This window comes from Priapulus caudatus, unplaced genomic scaffold (assembly GCF_000485595.1).
Source record: "Priapulus caudatus unplaced genomic scaffold, Priapulus_caudatus-5.0.1 Scaffold779, whole genome shotgun sequence".
Lineage (NCBI taxonomy): Eukaryota > Metazoa > Priapulida > Priapulimorpha > Priapulimorphida > Priapulidae > Priapulus > Priapulus caudatus.
In genome coordinates this window covers 88,728-103,017 of record NW_014577840.1, presented here as the reverse complement: position 1 = coordinate 103,017, position 14,290 = coordinate 88,728, and the positions used below count along the sequence as shown (strand labels likewise).

Sequence of the window (14,290 nt, the reverse complement as noted above, 5' to 3'; positions counted from 1 at the left end):
CGGACGCTCGGACGGACGGACGATCATGCGATTCTACAAGCTGCATCTAACTATGTCAGATGAGCTAAAAATTGAAGGGGGAACCTCAACATGTAAGGACGAAATAAAACGACAATGAGTTTTCTGCTAACAATGGTGAGAAACAGTGGGAAACTGGGGCGAGTAGTGTCACAGAAACGCAGTTTTTTCCACACTTCCTGTGTCTGTGAACTCACATATGTTTCTCGGTCGAAATGAACAAACAACACCTTCAAAAACACCCCTGTCGATTTTAAATGTCGGCCACATTGGTTCAAGGATAGAGAACATGGGTCCCAATAAAACCAATGTCATTTACAGCAATATAAATATAATATTTTATCAATATAATAGGTTAGGGTTATGGTTAGGGTTAGGGTTAGAATTAGGGTTAGGGTTAGGGTTAGGATTAGGGTTAGGCACATTGGTTTTATTGGGACCCATGGCATGTTCTCTATCCTTGGGCCACAACATTTACCCCCCCCCCCCATCTAAAATGACACTCTAATTTTAAATGTCTACCCCCACATTGACGAAAATGACATACCTAGGTCTCAATCTGGACATCACACAATCTGGAATCTGGAATCTGGACACACTGTCACTGGAATCTGGACAATCCCTAAGTCCTAACCCTATCCCTAACACACTTCGTGATACCTAGGCTAAGGTTATACTTTAGGACGTAGGGTTAGGGTTTTTGCATCAGTCCTTGATATACGGAAAGTCTGTTCATCAGTTGATGATACACAGAAATCTGTGCATCACTTCGTGATACCTAACTCCTGACCTAAGGTGCCTAAAGTGGATTTGCTTGAAAAAACTTAAATAATACTAGTAATTCAACAAGTACGTAAACTGACAACATTTAATGAATAAATAAAGGTTCATACTTGCGCGTAAACTTATGCATTAATTACAAATGTTGAAGCAACGAATTAACAGGGAAATAACAGTAAAAGGGCTTCTATCGCAACCTGCAGTAATTTAGGTTTTGCACAATGGAGAAACGAGCTCCCAGCATTCCTTGTAGTATCCACATGAGAATAATGTATACAATGTATATATTGTTGTCAGGTATCTACAATAATTATCGCAGCTCATTTAGTATTTATTCACTCATTATTAATTCATTTAATTAAACTTTTGTTGTTTTTAAAACACTCCCGTAAATGGTAAACGATGGCAAATAAGCCAATCAGCGCTGGACCAATGAGATTGTTTTGCAGTGTATTCGTGCCATACAGTGTAGATATCATCAGGAGCTAATAATGACGATTTTTTTCCATTGTTATTGTAATGACACATTTGTCATTATTAGCTCCTGATATCATATCATATAACGCCAGTGTTATATATGATATCAGAAGTAAATAATAGGCAATTTCCCTATTATCTACTTCTGATGATATCAGGAGCTAATAATGACAAATTATTTATTGACAAATTTGTCATTATTAGCTCCTGATGATATCTATGATTCGTGCGCTTGAATTTTTTATTTCTCAATAGAAAGGGTTAGAACTCTTTGCAATTGTTAATTATAGGAACTAGAACGCATTCTGAATCTGTCAGCGTATCATGTGGCTCGTCTGGTGTGCACTGCTGGACCGGGAGGGTAATTTGCAAACGCGGCCTTATATATAACTTTTCCCCTTATCTCGTTGCAAAGTGGCCATTTCATGTGTGTGCTGGGAAAAGCTTGTTTACAGAAAAAATTATGAAGAATTTTTGCGTTAACAACATATACATGGTGTCACTTGCAAAAATCAATTTAGAGAATGGCATTGCGATTCCTTAAAAAAGTTTCCTCCGATTTATGAGAATTTTTTCGTATGTATGGCCGCCAATGGAAATGATTTCCCGCGTATTAGCCGTAAATATGGTAACAGTCATTTGAAATAAGGTAAACCTGGCTAAATAAACGATGTAGTCTTTTTTAATATAATGAAAGTCAGTCCAAAGCAAAAAATGCAAATATGCTCCATTCACAAAACATGTTTTTTTATTACACGTTCCCATGATCGAATTACCTGTCTGAAAATACGAGTACATGATCATTACCTGACAGTGGCGCGTAATTTTTATATTCATGAATCACTGCTGGTTATAGAACTGAAAAGCACAATAGCAAGTATACCAACGTAAAAGATATAAAGTAGGTGGTGAAGCGTTGCATTACCACAGATTTTGATTAGCCAAACAATAATAGTGTTATGAGAATGGAAGAAATAAGCAAATGTCGAATGACGCTACCATACATTGTCAGCAATGCGCCACACGCAAACTAAGCGCCATCTACTAAACACAACGCTTACCACATATCTAACACATTGTACCCCAATGCACTCTCGAAATTACACTAGAATTTATGTTTTGAAGAAAAATAACTGTCGACCCGTTCAGGCAGGTTATTAGTTAAACATTATGATCGCGATCACTGTTATGTTAGCACCACTAACACTAAACTATAAATGCAACATGAGTACTGTGCAATATCTGTCTTATTGTATTCACAGGATTTTGCCTCTAAGTAATTCCATAACAATAATGAGAGTGGAGCAAGGTAGTAGGAAAAATTCAAGTGTTGTTTTTTTAGACCGATGGAGGCAGCACTACTAATTTCACAAGCGTGAGTTAACCATCTTAGAATAAATTACTAAAAATAGAGATTTGTCATTTTCCTTAACTTATTTCTTTATAAGTTTAAGTTTAGCAGAGCCGAATTCAGGACCAAAAGTCAAGGTGTGCAGTTGGATGCGAGAATGTAATAAGCAAAATTAACATATTTCTCTGCAACAAAGTCTATTGCTGCTTATGATCAACTAAAAAGGACTGGTAAGCAATATCCATCCAGCATCAAATTAGTGTACAATGCTGTTGTCACGTGGCATCATCTACATGTACAATATAACACTTTTACAAACTGGGAATCGAAACATTACTCTCAATTCTTCCACACCAAAATATACGGAATATGACATATATGACATCTGCGTAGACAGTTTACTTGAGACTGTACCCTCTGTATATGACAAGCACAACGTGACTGTAACTTGAGGACATTAATTGTAACGATATGACCAGCAGCAGCTGCATACGACCACACCACCAACTTGTTGCAACAAGACCCCCGTTCTTGCCGTCATAACACATGTAGTCATCCATGCACATATCTGCAACACTAGTGTCATAGACGTGTTCTGGATGATAGCAGTATTGGTGGTTTTGGAAGAAAAAATACTAGACACTCGACGATAAATGTGATAATCAGGAAGCTCCAAGTAAATACATGCTCGACATTTTCATCATATATTACGCAGCATGTCGTGCACACTATTAGAGAATTTATGGCACTCATTACATGTCTGTGCTCCTCATTTCCAAAAAAAAACTACGCAAGTCTTAAAAAATGTCGATAATCAAAGCTATCTACAAAAACTCAACACGATAGATAAGGGGGGCCACCTGCCAGTATATGAGCGCACAGTTGCTGATGTTGACTCGATCACCTCTCATACTGCAGAGTTCTCTACAACGCCCATGATATGCGTCATAACGCTAAACATTTAATTATCAAAATAGTTGTCACTACTATGAAACAACGTGACTGAACACGATGTAACAAATTTCTCCAGTAGCAGTGGTAAACACAAGTTCATAAGCATATATACTTGGATAATGCAATTAGCACAACGCAACTGACAACAGCAGTTAATTCAGTAATTAGCACTGCTGAACAAATCAACCAAAGTGGCTGACCGGATGCAATCGTGTTGTAACACTGAATGTGAACAGATTGCATTTTGTAACTCTGAAAAAATACCATCCGTATCCATTATCGTTGCCCATATCTCCACATCCAGAACTCACCGTGGCAGATTTACCAAGAGATGAGCGCCACCAGCTGCATTTCCCCCTACTGCCTGCAGGTGGCGCTACCACCGACAAACCTGCTACGAGTGGTTGCAGGCACTTTTAGCTGGGCGTACGGGACGTGGGGCCTTGCCATCAGTAGTCGTCTCCCTTGCTGACGACCTCTTTGCATGTGGGACGCAGCAGCAGCGTGTGCTCAAACTGGGCTGTGTAGCAACCCTTCACGTCACACAGTGGTGGGTACGGATCTGCAAAAGCACATGTTAAGCAGACGTTAAGCACACGTTAAGCCTCACGCCGCGTCAACAAAATTCTCTACTAGGGATGGGTATCGCAAACGAGTGCAGCAGAACCCACCGGCTGTAAAAACTACACGGTGCAACGATTAATCGTGATGTGATGTCCGGTACGATTAAATGCATTACAATGCATTTTTGATAGAAAGAGTAGAGCAAGTCGGAGAACAGAGAGTAGTCAGCATGAATTAACCGGTCGAGTGTAGTTGTCAGGCTATGGTCATCTTCTGCATTAGCAGTGATAACATTTTCGAATTTGTTCAGAGAGAGCACCTTACACTTGTAATCTCATTTTATTAGTATATCGTATCATGCGTTACATCTCTAGCTCATCGTCTTAATCGAAGTTATCACATATTCACTAATAACCTACTGAGTTCGCCTGTATAGGTGTGGTTCGCCGACTACAGTACCATATCGTGATATGTATGTATCATATCGTGGTGTAAATATTGCGATATGTATCATATCTTGGACTAAGCATATTGTTGCGACCCCTTATAAAAACCTTCTCATGTCGATATGAACAATAAAAATCTAAATGTATACAGACACTGTAGTCATGGTGGCAGACCAAAGCTACTATGGTGTTTAAAATGCTACCTACCCACAATACCCATGTCACCAAGATTCTTGAGAGCCATCAGGTACTTTGTCTGACCGAGTCTGTCCAACCATCTCCGACAGAATGCCAACGTGCCAAAGTTTTGATTGACGATGTTTAGAAGTTGCTTTGACCTTGCCAGCCTGTTGGAGAAACGTGGGGATGTGTATGAACGTTTATATACTATCTGCTGTTATACTTGGATAAGTACAGTGCAGCTTTCATCTAATGAAAGCCAAAACCGTGTGTTCTTCATGCATTATTAGTTTTGAAAAGCAATTTTTCTAAGCCTGAGTTAACTAGGCAAGCACCCGAGTAAAATTGCGAGCCTCAGTTTTACCTGACCGTGTAATGTCGCCACCTGTAGTTACAACAAACAGCAAAACACGCAAATGCTCAATCGGTGTGTGCATGCGTGCATGTCTGTGTCTATCCATCTATGTGTCTGTCTTACACCCCCTCTCCCTCTCACTGTGTGTGTGTGTGGGGGGGTCTGTGTGTTTTAATTTCCAACAATATTTGCGTTTGTGTCTTGGCATGCACACATGTGTTCGTGTTTACGCGAATCAGTGCGTGCATGCCTGCGTTTGAGCCACTCACCTTAGTGGCACATGACCGATGTCATAGTTCTTCATGTAGTGAGATGTCTCCATGTCATCGTGGACCACGCCTCGACCCGTGCTGCCAAATGTCTCGATCGCATAATACTCATTCTCCTATAATGTCACACATCGTCATTCCATCACCATCACCAGTAATTATTGAAACTTCAATAAAAGACACATCATCGCAAAATTCACAAAGATAGTATGCGCAGTTGTACATTTTCAGGGCACTGCCTCACTCCTAAACTTAGCCTCCTGGTGAATCAAAATTATGATTGGATTTGAACATGGTCTTACCTCCATTCTGATCGCTTCGCCCCCTTTCACTATCGGTACAGTTTTCCCAGCATGGATTCGGTACTGGCCTAAGCTATGACCGTTTAAATTCCGAATCGACTTTACTGTAAGACAATAACATTGATAATTTACAGCAGCAAAACCATTACAATAACATAAAAAAATGGCAGTAGCAAATCCACTACAATACCGTAAAACACTGAAAGTAGCAAACCCATTACAATAGCATCAAACACTGACAGTAGGAAAACCACTAAAACAACCTGAAACACTGACAGTAGCAAAACCACAACTATAACATGAAACACAGATAGTAGCAAAACCACTACAAAAGCACATAACATTTACAGATGCAAAACCACTACAATTTCAATCAATTAAATTATTAAAAATCAGTATTTTACTCAACTAAACCATAAAATTAAAATTACCCCTCAGATCTCCTGTGTAGCTGGCAGGATTTAATAAGGAAGGCTGGTTACAACAAATAAGGAACCTAACGGCTGTCGCACCACCAAAGAAATTCATACCTCTAACAACTAAAACATCAGTCCATTGTTACTAATGGTACGTAATGACAATCAGCCGCTGATGTCATACCTTGGAAGGTTTTACCGTCCAGCTCCACCTCATACGACTCCATCACCTCCTGGATGGCTGATCCTACGTCACACAGACGCACATCCACGCCTGCCTCCTGGAGGCAGACATGAGAGACACAGTTACTTATTGCACTGATCTAATCATGAACACAGATATATTTCATGAGATATACACAGGTTCATGCTGGTATGCAGCACTCCATTTTGCAGATAAACACAGGTTACATAATGTCAAATATTGCATTAACTATTCCTATATTCCCTATAGTTCCTATATTATGCCAACATGCTATAGCACAGTATGGGCAAGGCACAAGCATGGAGCGATCTCAATCCCCTTTATTAACCGACGTTTTCATTAAAAATCTACTAAGCTTCAGATGCAGGAGGAATGCTGAAAGATACCTTAATTCCAGTATACGTTGCATCTCTCACTGCCTGGATAAGTGTGTCGTACTTTGGGTTGAAGGCCACTGTCCATGCACAGTCAATAATACGACCTTGGTCATAAATAAATAAGCAGATAAATATAATTGCGTACACAACTGTCTACCTAAATGCGTGCAACTATACACCTACTCTGATAACAGATATCTACAACTGTGCGTTTACTGCCAATGATTGCACTCCTAGTTCTTCCGCCATGATCTAACTAGTGCTGCACATGTCGTTGCCCATTAATTGACAGATGCGTAATCAATAGCCGCGTTCACACGTAGCAAGAAATCCGGTATTTAGCATTCACACGAGGCAAAATGCGCAGTCCAAGAAATACGGTATCTAAACAGATCCGGTATTTGATGTAAATACGCGGCTTCGCAGACACCGAATAATTTGCCGTGCTTGAGAAATACCGGATCTCTAGGAACGTGCATTTCCTCGTGTGAACGCTAAATACCGTATTTCTGAAGCCGCGTAGTTTATAGACTGGTCCGCGCTCGACAGTTCCAGTGTAACGCGAGTGGAACTGTCGAGCGCAAACCAGTCTACATATTTTATCGACAGTTGGTGCGCATTGCATTGTTTATTTTGCATTGTTTGCTTGATTGTTTAAAGCTGCTCGCAGCTCGCAAATACCGTATTTCTGGAGCCGCGAATCAGTGTGTGAACGCTCGGCCGCATATTTGTCTCAGATTCGGTATTTCGCAAAAATAGCGTATTTCATAACTACGAGGTCTCGTGCGAACGAGGCTACTATTGAGTACCGTTGACGTGGATGCCATAGTCAATCTTGCATACGTCGTCGTACTGCAGTACTGTCGGATCGCCTGCGTTAGGCGTATAATGAGCTGCACAGTAGTTCAGTGAGCAGCCGGTGGGGAACGCCAGCCCAGCCTTCAGTCCGTTCTCCTGAATGAGCTTACGGTTCGACTCCTCTATCCTCGTACTGCAACCAGCAACATTATCAAGTGTATGGGGGGGGGGGGGACAACTGTAAAGTAATTTCATCATTCAGTGAACCCGAAATCACCCAACTATGAATGAAATTACAAAATATCAATTGGAGACCAGCCAGTAATATGATATCAGTCGTGAACTTCTATGACACCCTTACACGTCTAGAGCAGATAGAAGCTTCTGTGTGTGCATTACAAAAATAACAGTTTTTATGTCATTGCATAATGTACAAACATCTACACGAGTGAACGATCCAAGATACACGTCAGTAAACAACAACCATACGACATTAAGAAATGTTCAATGTTCAGTGCCGCCGCATGTCAGCTAGATGGGGCTATAATAAAAATATTGTTTGTTTGCCCTAACCCGACCGACCCACTAAAAAGGGGCCGACTCAACATTTTTTATTGATCTTTCCCATTCTTTTTTTTTTACAAATTGTACCACTGTACATTATATAAATCTGTAGGCAATACATTATATGTACCAAGCAATACAAACATTCAACATAAAAGGTATCGCCACACAAGCACACCCGAGCATGTAGACACCATGCTGAATTTGTAAAAAAAAAAACTAAAAAAAGCCTACCTACCTACCAAAACTTTTCAGGCTGGGTTGGGTGAGAGCAAACAAAGATTTTTTTAATTGTGGCCTGACACCGCGCTATGATGCTAGAAAACTAGAAAACGCACGTCAGCTAGATCAGTGGTTCTTAACTTTTTTTGAGTCATGGACCCTTTGAGAATCTCGTAAAAGCTACAGACCCCTCCCCAGAAAATGCACATAAGCACATTAACACAAACTTTGCATATAATGGGCTTCACGGACCCTTTGAAGCCCATCCACGAACCCCAAAGGGGTTCATAGACCACAGGTTAAGAACCCCTGAGCTAGATGGGCAATGCAGACTGCGCACCATATGTCGATCATTGTCAGCCCTGGCTTCACGAAGCTGTGAACATATTTCCTCGTCTGTCGATGCGCCTCCGCCGCCCTCCTGAAGTCGTTGTAGACATCATGCTGAAGTCGGTCCATGGCTCTCTTCTCCTCATTCGTGAACCTGTCTTTCGCTGATCGGCTAGACAACGAATCAAGAGCTCAGGCTTAACTCCACTTTTTCACCGAGCAATAACATGAACAAAGTACAAATAATCATGGAAAACGTAGTACTGTGTCTTCGAATCAATGAACCTGATTCTCTCTTCCTTTGACCTCCGTCAATTTGACTAACTAACCCTAGATTTCAGAAGTGTCTACGGGGAGCCAAGAGAAACCACAGAAATTTTAACATATTTAGCCAAAGACGTTGTCAACCTGTCATGACAATGTCACAGTCAAGTACAACCTGAACATTACAGTGTGGAATCAAGCCTGAGTGAACTATAGTACACAAATAAAGTAGGCTTGAGACACAGATAAATCTCAAAACACTTTAGAACGAAATAGTTTTAAATTGACTACGTCACGATTTTTCTATGGAGTATATTTGTAAAAATTTTGTTGCAATTTTTTTACATTAAAAGTAAGTACTAACGGGACTAAATGTATCCTCAAATTCTTACCTGTTTCTCAACTAGGTAAAAATCCAAAAAACCTTGGCGATTTGATATTATGATCACGACATTAAATGCTTGCTATGGGCTATGTATGAGTCACGAGTGTTTGTTCACATCGAACAGAATAGAAAAATAGGAAGTATAATGCAGCAATTTAAGAATAAAAAGTGAACAGAATAACTTACATTTTGTGAAAAAGTGGACATATTTTTTTAACGTTTATTGTTTACGATGACGTAATCAATTCAAAGTTCACTGGAATAATAGCTTGGCCATGATCAAAGAAAGAAATGGCTGCAATTTTATTGATACATAGCTGTGTCTAGGAATCAAGGATAATGTAACACATACTCGTCATTTCCTCCCTGACAGTCACCGTGGCAATCGTGATGTTCTCTACAACAAAATGACAAGGAAAATTACATAACAGCAAAGAGCAGCACACATAGGATTTAGCTGTCAATAACCAGGAATAAACAACAATGCAAATACCTTTTAGAAAGAGTGACATTCCTCAAAAAAACCGATGACAAACACATAATCACTTATTGTAAGAAGGACACCACCTTACTTTTCTACCTTTATTACCTTTATTATTTTTTATCTTTACTTCTGATTTTCATAACAACACTCTGCCACACTGAACGACTGTACTCACTCTTCTTTTGGAACTGGATGTTCTGAGATCTCACCCTCAGGGTAGATACCATTTGGAAATAGCTCAGTGATCGGTACAGATGGTGGATCTGTCTGTTCTTTCCTACCCTTTTGTACTGGTGGAACTGCTGTTGTGTCTCCTTGCGCTTGATTTCCAGCTATACCCAATGGTAGCATGTGTTACATTCCTTCAACAAATTACACGAGCAATATCGTTTTCGATACCCTATGAGACATATTAAGCTAGCAAACGCTGTGCCCTGCATTACATCATCGACAAGTACAAAAAATATACCATTTATACTCTGCACGAATCAGCAGATGGAATTCTCAGGCTTTCCAGCAGTCCTTGACAACATTTTAGGGCTAATTTTAGGAAGAAATTCAGGTTTTTTTAGGGCTATTTTAGGAATTTTTAGGGATGAATCGAAACATTTTAGGGATAAAATAAGTCACTTACCTTTCATAAACATCAACGTGTTAACTTACAGATACAGTTCTATGTGGCATGTGTCGAGTCTACCAGCTATTCCTATCTTCCAAGTCCTCGATACGACTGTACATCATCAAGTTTCATGCAAATTAGGCATGTCTTGTACATCCAGCCAGGAACAGGGTCGTATAATCAGACACTGAAGCTTAGGAATCACTGGTAGACCGAGTCATAATACTCACTCTGTTTAAAGATAACTAGAAAACATCCATTAGCAGGGTCTTTAACCTTGTGAACTCCAAATGCGGAATGTAACTAGTAGCGTATTCAGAAATTGATGGACAGAAGGGTCCGGGAGGGCGAAATGTACCTTGGCTGCCGCAGGGAAGCCTGCGTGCTATAGGCATGCCAGTGGTAGGGGGGTCTGGGGGCATGCCCCCAAAAAAAAATAGAAATATTTAAGCCGTTTTCCTGCAATCTGAGGAATATTGTGGGCCATATTCTCATGTCTGATAACACTATCTCAACCCTAGACTCACCCCTACAACCCTTGTCTGATTAGCAGACAAACTACGCGACACCTTGCAGACAGCGCCTGTCTGACTAGGCTGTTCCATTTACCGTAGACATGCCAGATACAAAATGCCTGAAAAAAAACAATGTGTCCAAGCAAACAATCAGTGCAAATTTTGTACAGTGCAACTGAAATGAGGAATATAACCTTGCCGCTGCAGAATGCGGAAATTAAGCCTAGAAATCGTAATGATTCCGCAGAATGAGGAATGGTTGGAGACCCTGCATTAGACATAATTACAAACCAAAAGTTCATCATCTCATCACCCAAAACTCCAAACATATCTGTGTAATTTTTTTTTAGGAATTTGAATAAAATTTTAGCCCTCTTTTAGGAATTTCCTACATTTTTAGTTTTTTTTAGGAATTTTAGGACGAGCTCAACATTTTAGGAATTTTAGGGCCGCTGGAAAGCCTGCTTTCATACCAAATTAGCCTCCACATACCTTTGTTTTTCTTTTTCTTCTTTTTCTTTTTGGAAGCTGTGTTATCAGCAGCTTCTTCTAATACACCTTTCAAAAAATATTCAAATGAGTTACTGGTGCACCAATTATTTGAATAATCAATAATCGGTTCAAATCTTCAACTAACCAATTACTCTATGGAAATTCCCTGCAACCGATTCTAAACACTTACTAAAAAGATTAAAGCCACAATATGCACATCTACACGCTAATTTCTCCAGTACTAGACTAGCAAATACTTCGTGACATGTATAATCACACTACCTTATGACAAAATAAACTCTAGTTCCTCCCATTTCACTGTGCGAAATCAGGTAATCTGGCGCCAACGCCGAATTGTTTGCCAAGCAATTTCGCCCCGAATCGGTTAGGGGACGTCACATGTTGCTACGGGTGTTGAGCAGAGAGAGAATATAGCCGTTTACATTTTAAGATAGTTGTAGTATTGTGAACTGCAGTGTATGTAACATCAATAGCTATTGGGAAAGTAATAATAGGCAGTGTAATAAACTCTGAGAATAACGTATTGATTTTAGGCTTGATATCACCAACGATAACATGTCATTGCGCTACCAGCGTGCAAGCGAAAAACGCACACGGGCCATAGAAATCTTTGCTACCCCCGCTGTACGGTTGCTTGGCAGAGCAACGCGAAAGTGTCAACAACATCAGAGAATTTGAACAACATTGGAGGTATTTTCAAATACCTTTTATAAGACAATGCGCAGTGAAATGGGAGGAACTAGAGTTTATTTTGTCATAAGGTAGTATGATTATGCATGGCACAAAGTATTTGCTAGTTTAGTACTGGAGAAATTAGCATGTAAATGCACATATTGTGGCTTTAAGCTACACCCATTGACCTCCTACTGCAAATTCCTTCTAGTTTTTACCAAATTGTATTATCAAGTTGTGAGCATATTGACCGCCTTGCCAGAGCATCATACTATCGATCAAATGGAAGTTACTTTTTGTTTATTATGTTAAGGTTTATTTATTATAAGTTAGTTTATTATGACACATTTATTATTGAAGAAGTACACAATCAAGACTGCAAAGGTCTGAGGTACCTCAGCAAAGTTAACAATCAAATTATTATATGTGTAACAACTTATATGTAGAATATTTTAGCTACTTTTTCACAAATAATAAAAATAGAGCAATCAAATTTTAATTGATAACTGATTGGTTGTCTCAAACCAATTATTAATTTTAATTTTTTCAATCCAACTACCAACACTAAAATGAATACATAAATTTGGCAATGATATTTCCAATTCGGGTTCAATATACAAAACCCTATAATAATTTTTCTAGGTATCCTTCTAGGTGATTATGCAGGCTTTTGCAGCAAATTATATTCAGACACAGTATGTCCACACGCATGTACACATTTACCTTCAGCATTGTTATCTTTTACACCTTCTGTCACTTGCTGCTGACTTAATTTTTCAGTAACTGCAGCAATATCATCTATCACAGTATCCCCATTAGGAACAGCTGCTTCAGTCTGAGCTCCGCCTCCTACAAATAGAGTCACCCATGTATGTATAACCACATTAAATGTTGCCTTGCACTGAAATTTGCAGACATCTACAAGCTTGACATTGCTAAATTAATGTGTTAAAACTTAAATCCACAAGATATTTAATTTGTGTCATCTATATCTGTGCTAGGCAATGCCAATTAACTAGGTCACTTCTAATTATTTCAACTGTGAAGTATGGGCTATGCCTATGGGTATTATTATTACGTGTTACATCAATCTTAGGAAGATCTGCATTGTCAGAGCAATTCTAATAATAGATATGCGAATCCAGAAGTAAACAACTAATAAAATCGACAATGCAAATCAAACTCGTACTCGTCGTAAACTTCCTACTGCTACTGGCAGTACTGATATTGATAGATAAAACACGGCTGGTAAAGTTAGCTATAACGAACTTGCTGCACTTGCGGTGTGGTGCAAAGGTATCAGAAGTAGCCAGAACGGCACATGGAGCCGCCCACCTAGCAGCTGTGTGTACGCAGAATAAGAGCCCCTGGAGGCATGGTTACGGTATGACGACTGTTACTGTTAGTGTTAAACTGACAAGCCTCTCCCAGACTTTTTGCACAGCCTTACCCTTCTTCTTGCGGTTACGCTTCCTCTTCTTTTTCTTAGTTGCTTCGGTAGCAGTTCCTTCCACTTCTCCATCAGCGGCCTCGTCGCGTTCATCTTCGTTGTCTGCGTCGTTTACTTCCACATTTTGATCCTGAACAGAATCAGCGTGAACTGCTGCCATCTTGCTAACTATGGCAGCGCCACGCCGGTTGAATTTCGCCTATCGTAATCTTTCTTCGGTCCACTCGTTAATTTACATATTGGGTCGTACATTATCCATGGAAGGGGCGGCTGCGACACATTTTTTTAGAATAATATTAAAAAAATGTACCAAATAAATTATTGACAACCCATAAATAAATGCGAAAAGCATAATATAACAAAATTCACTGCTATAATGTATGTTTTATTGACGCACGGGGTCCTATGGAAGGCCATTATCGCCAAAACCTACCTATTTAAATTTTTTTAATCACGCTTAAAATGTATTTTAAGCGCGACTGAATTCCAGCCAATCAGAACAGTGGTTTTTAATCGCGATTAAAATGTATTTTAAGCGCGATTGAATTCCAGCCAATCAGAACAGTGGTTTTTAATCGCGATTAAAATGTATTTTAAGCGCGATTGAATTCCAGCCAATCAGAACAGTGGTTTTTAATCGCGCTTAAAATGTATTTTAAGCGCGATTGAATTCCAGCCAATCAGAACAGTGGTTTTTAATCGCGCTTAAAATGCATTTTAAGCGCGATTGAATTCCAGCCAATCAGATTGGTTTTTAATCGCGCTTCAAATGTATTTTAA

The 14,290-nt window shown here is 39.6% G+C and overlaps 2 protein-coding genes across 2 annotated transcripts in view; both read right to left on the bottom strand.

The window, feature by feature from the left end:
* The window catches only part of LOC106813473 (guanine nucleotide-binding protein G(i) subunit alpha-like), a 27,427-nt gene extending 26,424 nt beyond the window's left edge, over positions 1-1,003 (bottom strand). Inside the window, exon 1 of the mRNA XM_014817609.1 lies at positions 912-1,003. Within this exon, the coding sequence (XP_014673095.1) occupies positions 912-931 (20 nt within the window). The 5' untranslated portion in view covers positions 932-1,003. The remainder of the gene's footprint in view (positions 1-911) is intronic.
* A 997-nt stretch (positions 1,004-2,000) lies between these two features.
* LOC106813477 (methionine aminopeptidase 2-like) lies at positions 2,001-13,693 on the bottom strand. Its single transcript, XM_014817618.1, has 13 exons — positions 13,511-13,693; positions 12,784-12,909; positions 11,368-11,433; positions 9,917-10,073; positions 9,610-9,654; positions 8,619-8,780; positions 7,504-7,685; positions 6,704-6,798; positions 6,297-6,393; positions 5,697-5,800; positions 5,395-5,510; positions 4,798-4,937; positions 2,001-4,142 (listed from the first exon to the last, which is right to left on the bottom strand). Exons 1-13 carry the CDS (start codon positions 13,668-13,670, stop codon positions 4,030-4,032), a joined length of 1,563 nt encoding a protein of 520 aa, XP_014673104.1. The 5' UTR covers positions 13,671-13,693; the 3' UTR covers positions 2,001-4,029.
* Between the last annotated feature and the right edge of the window lie 597 nt (positions 13,694-14,290).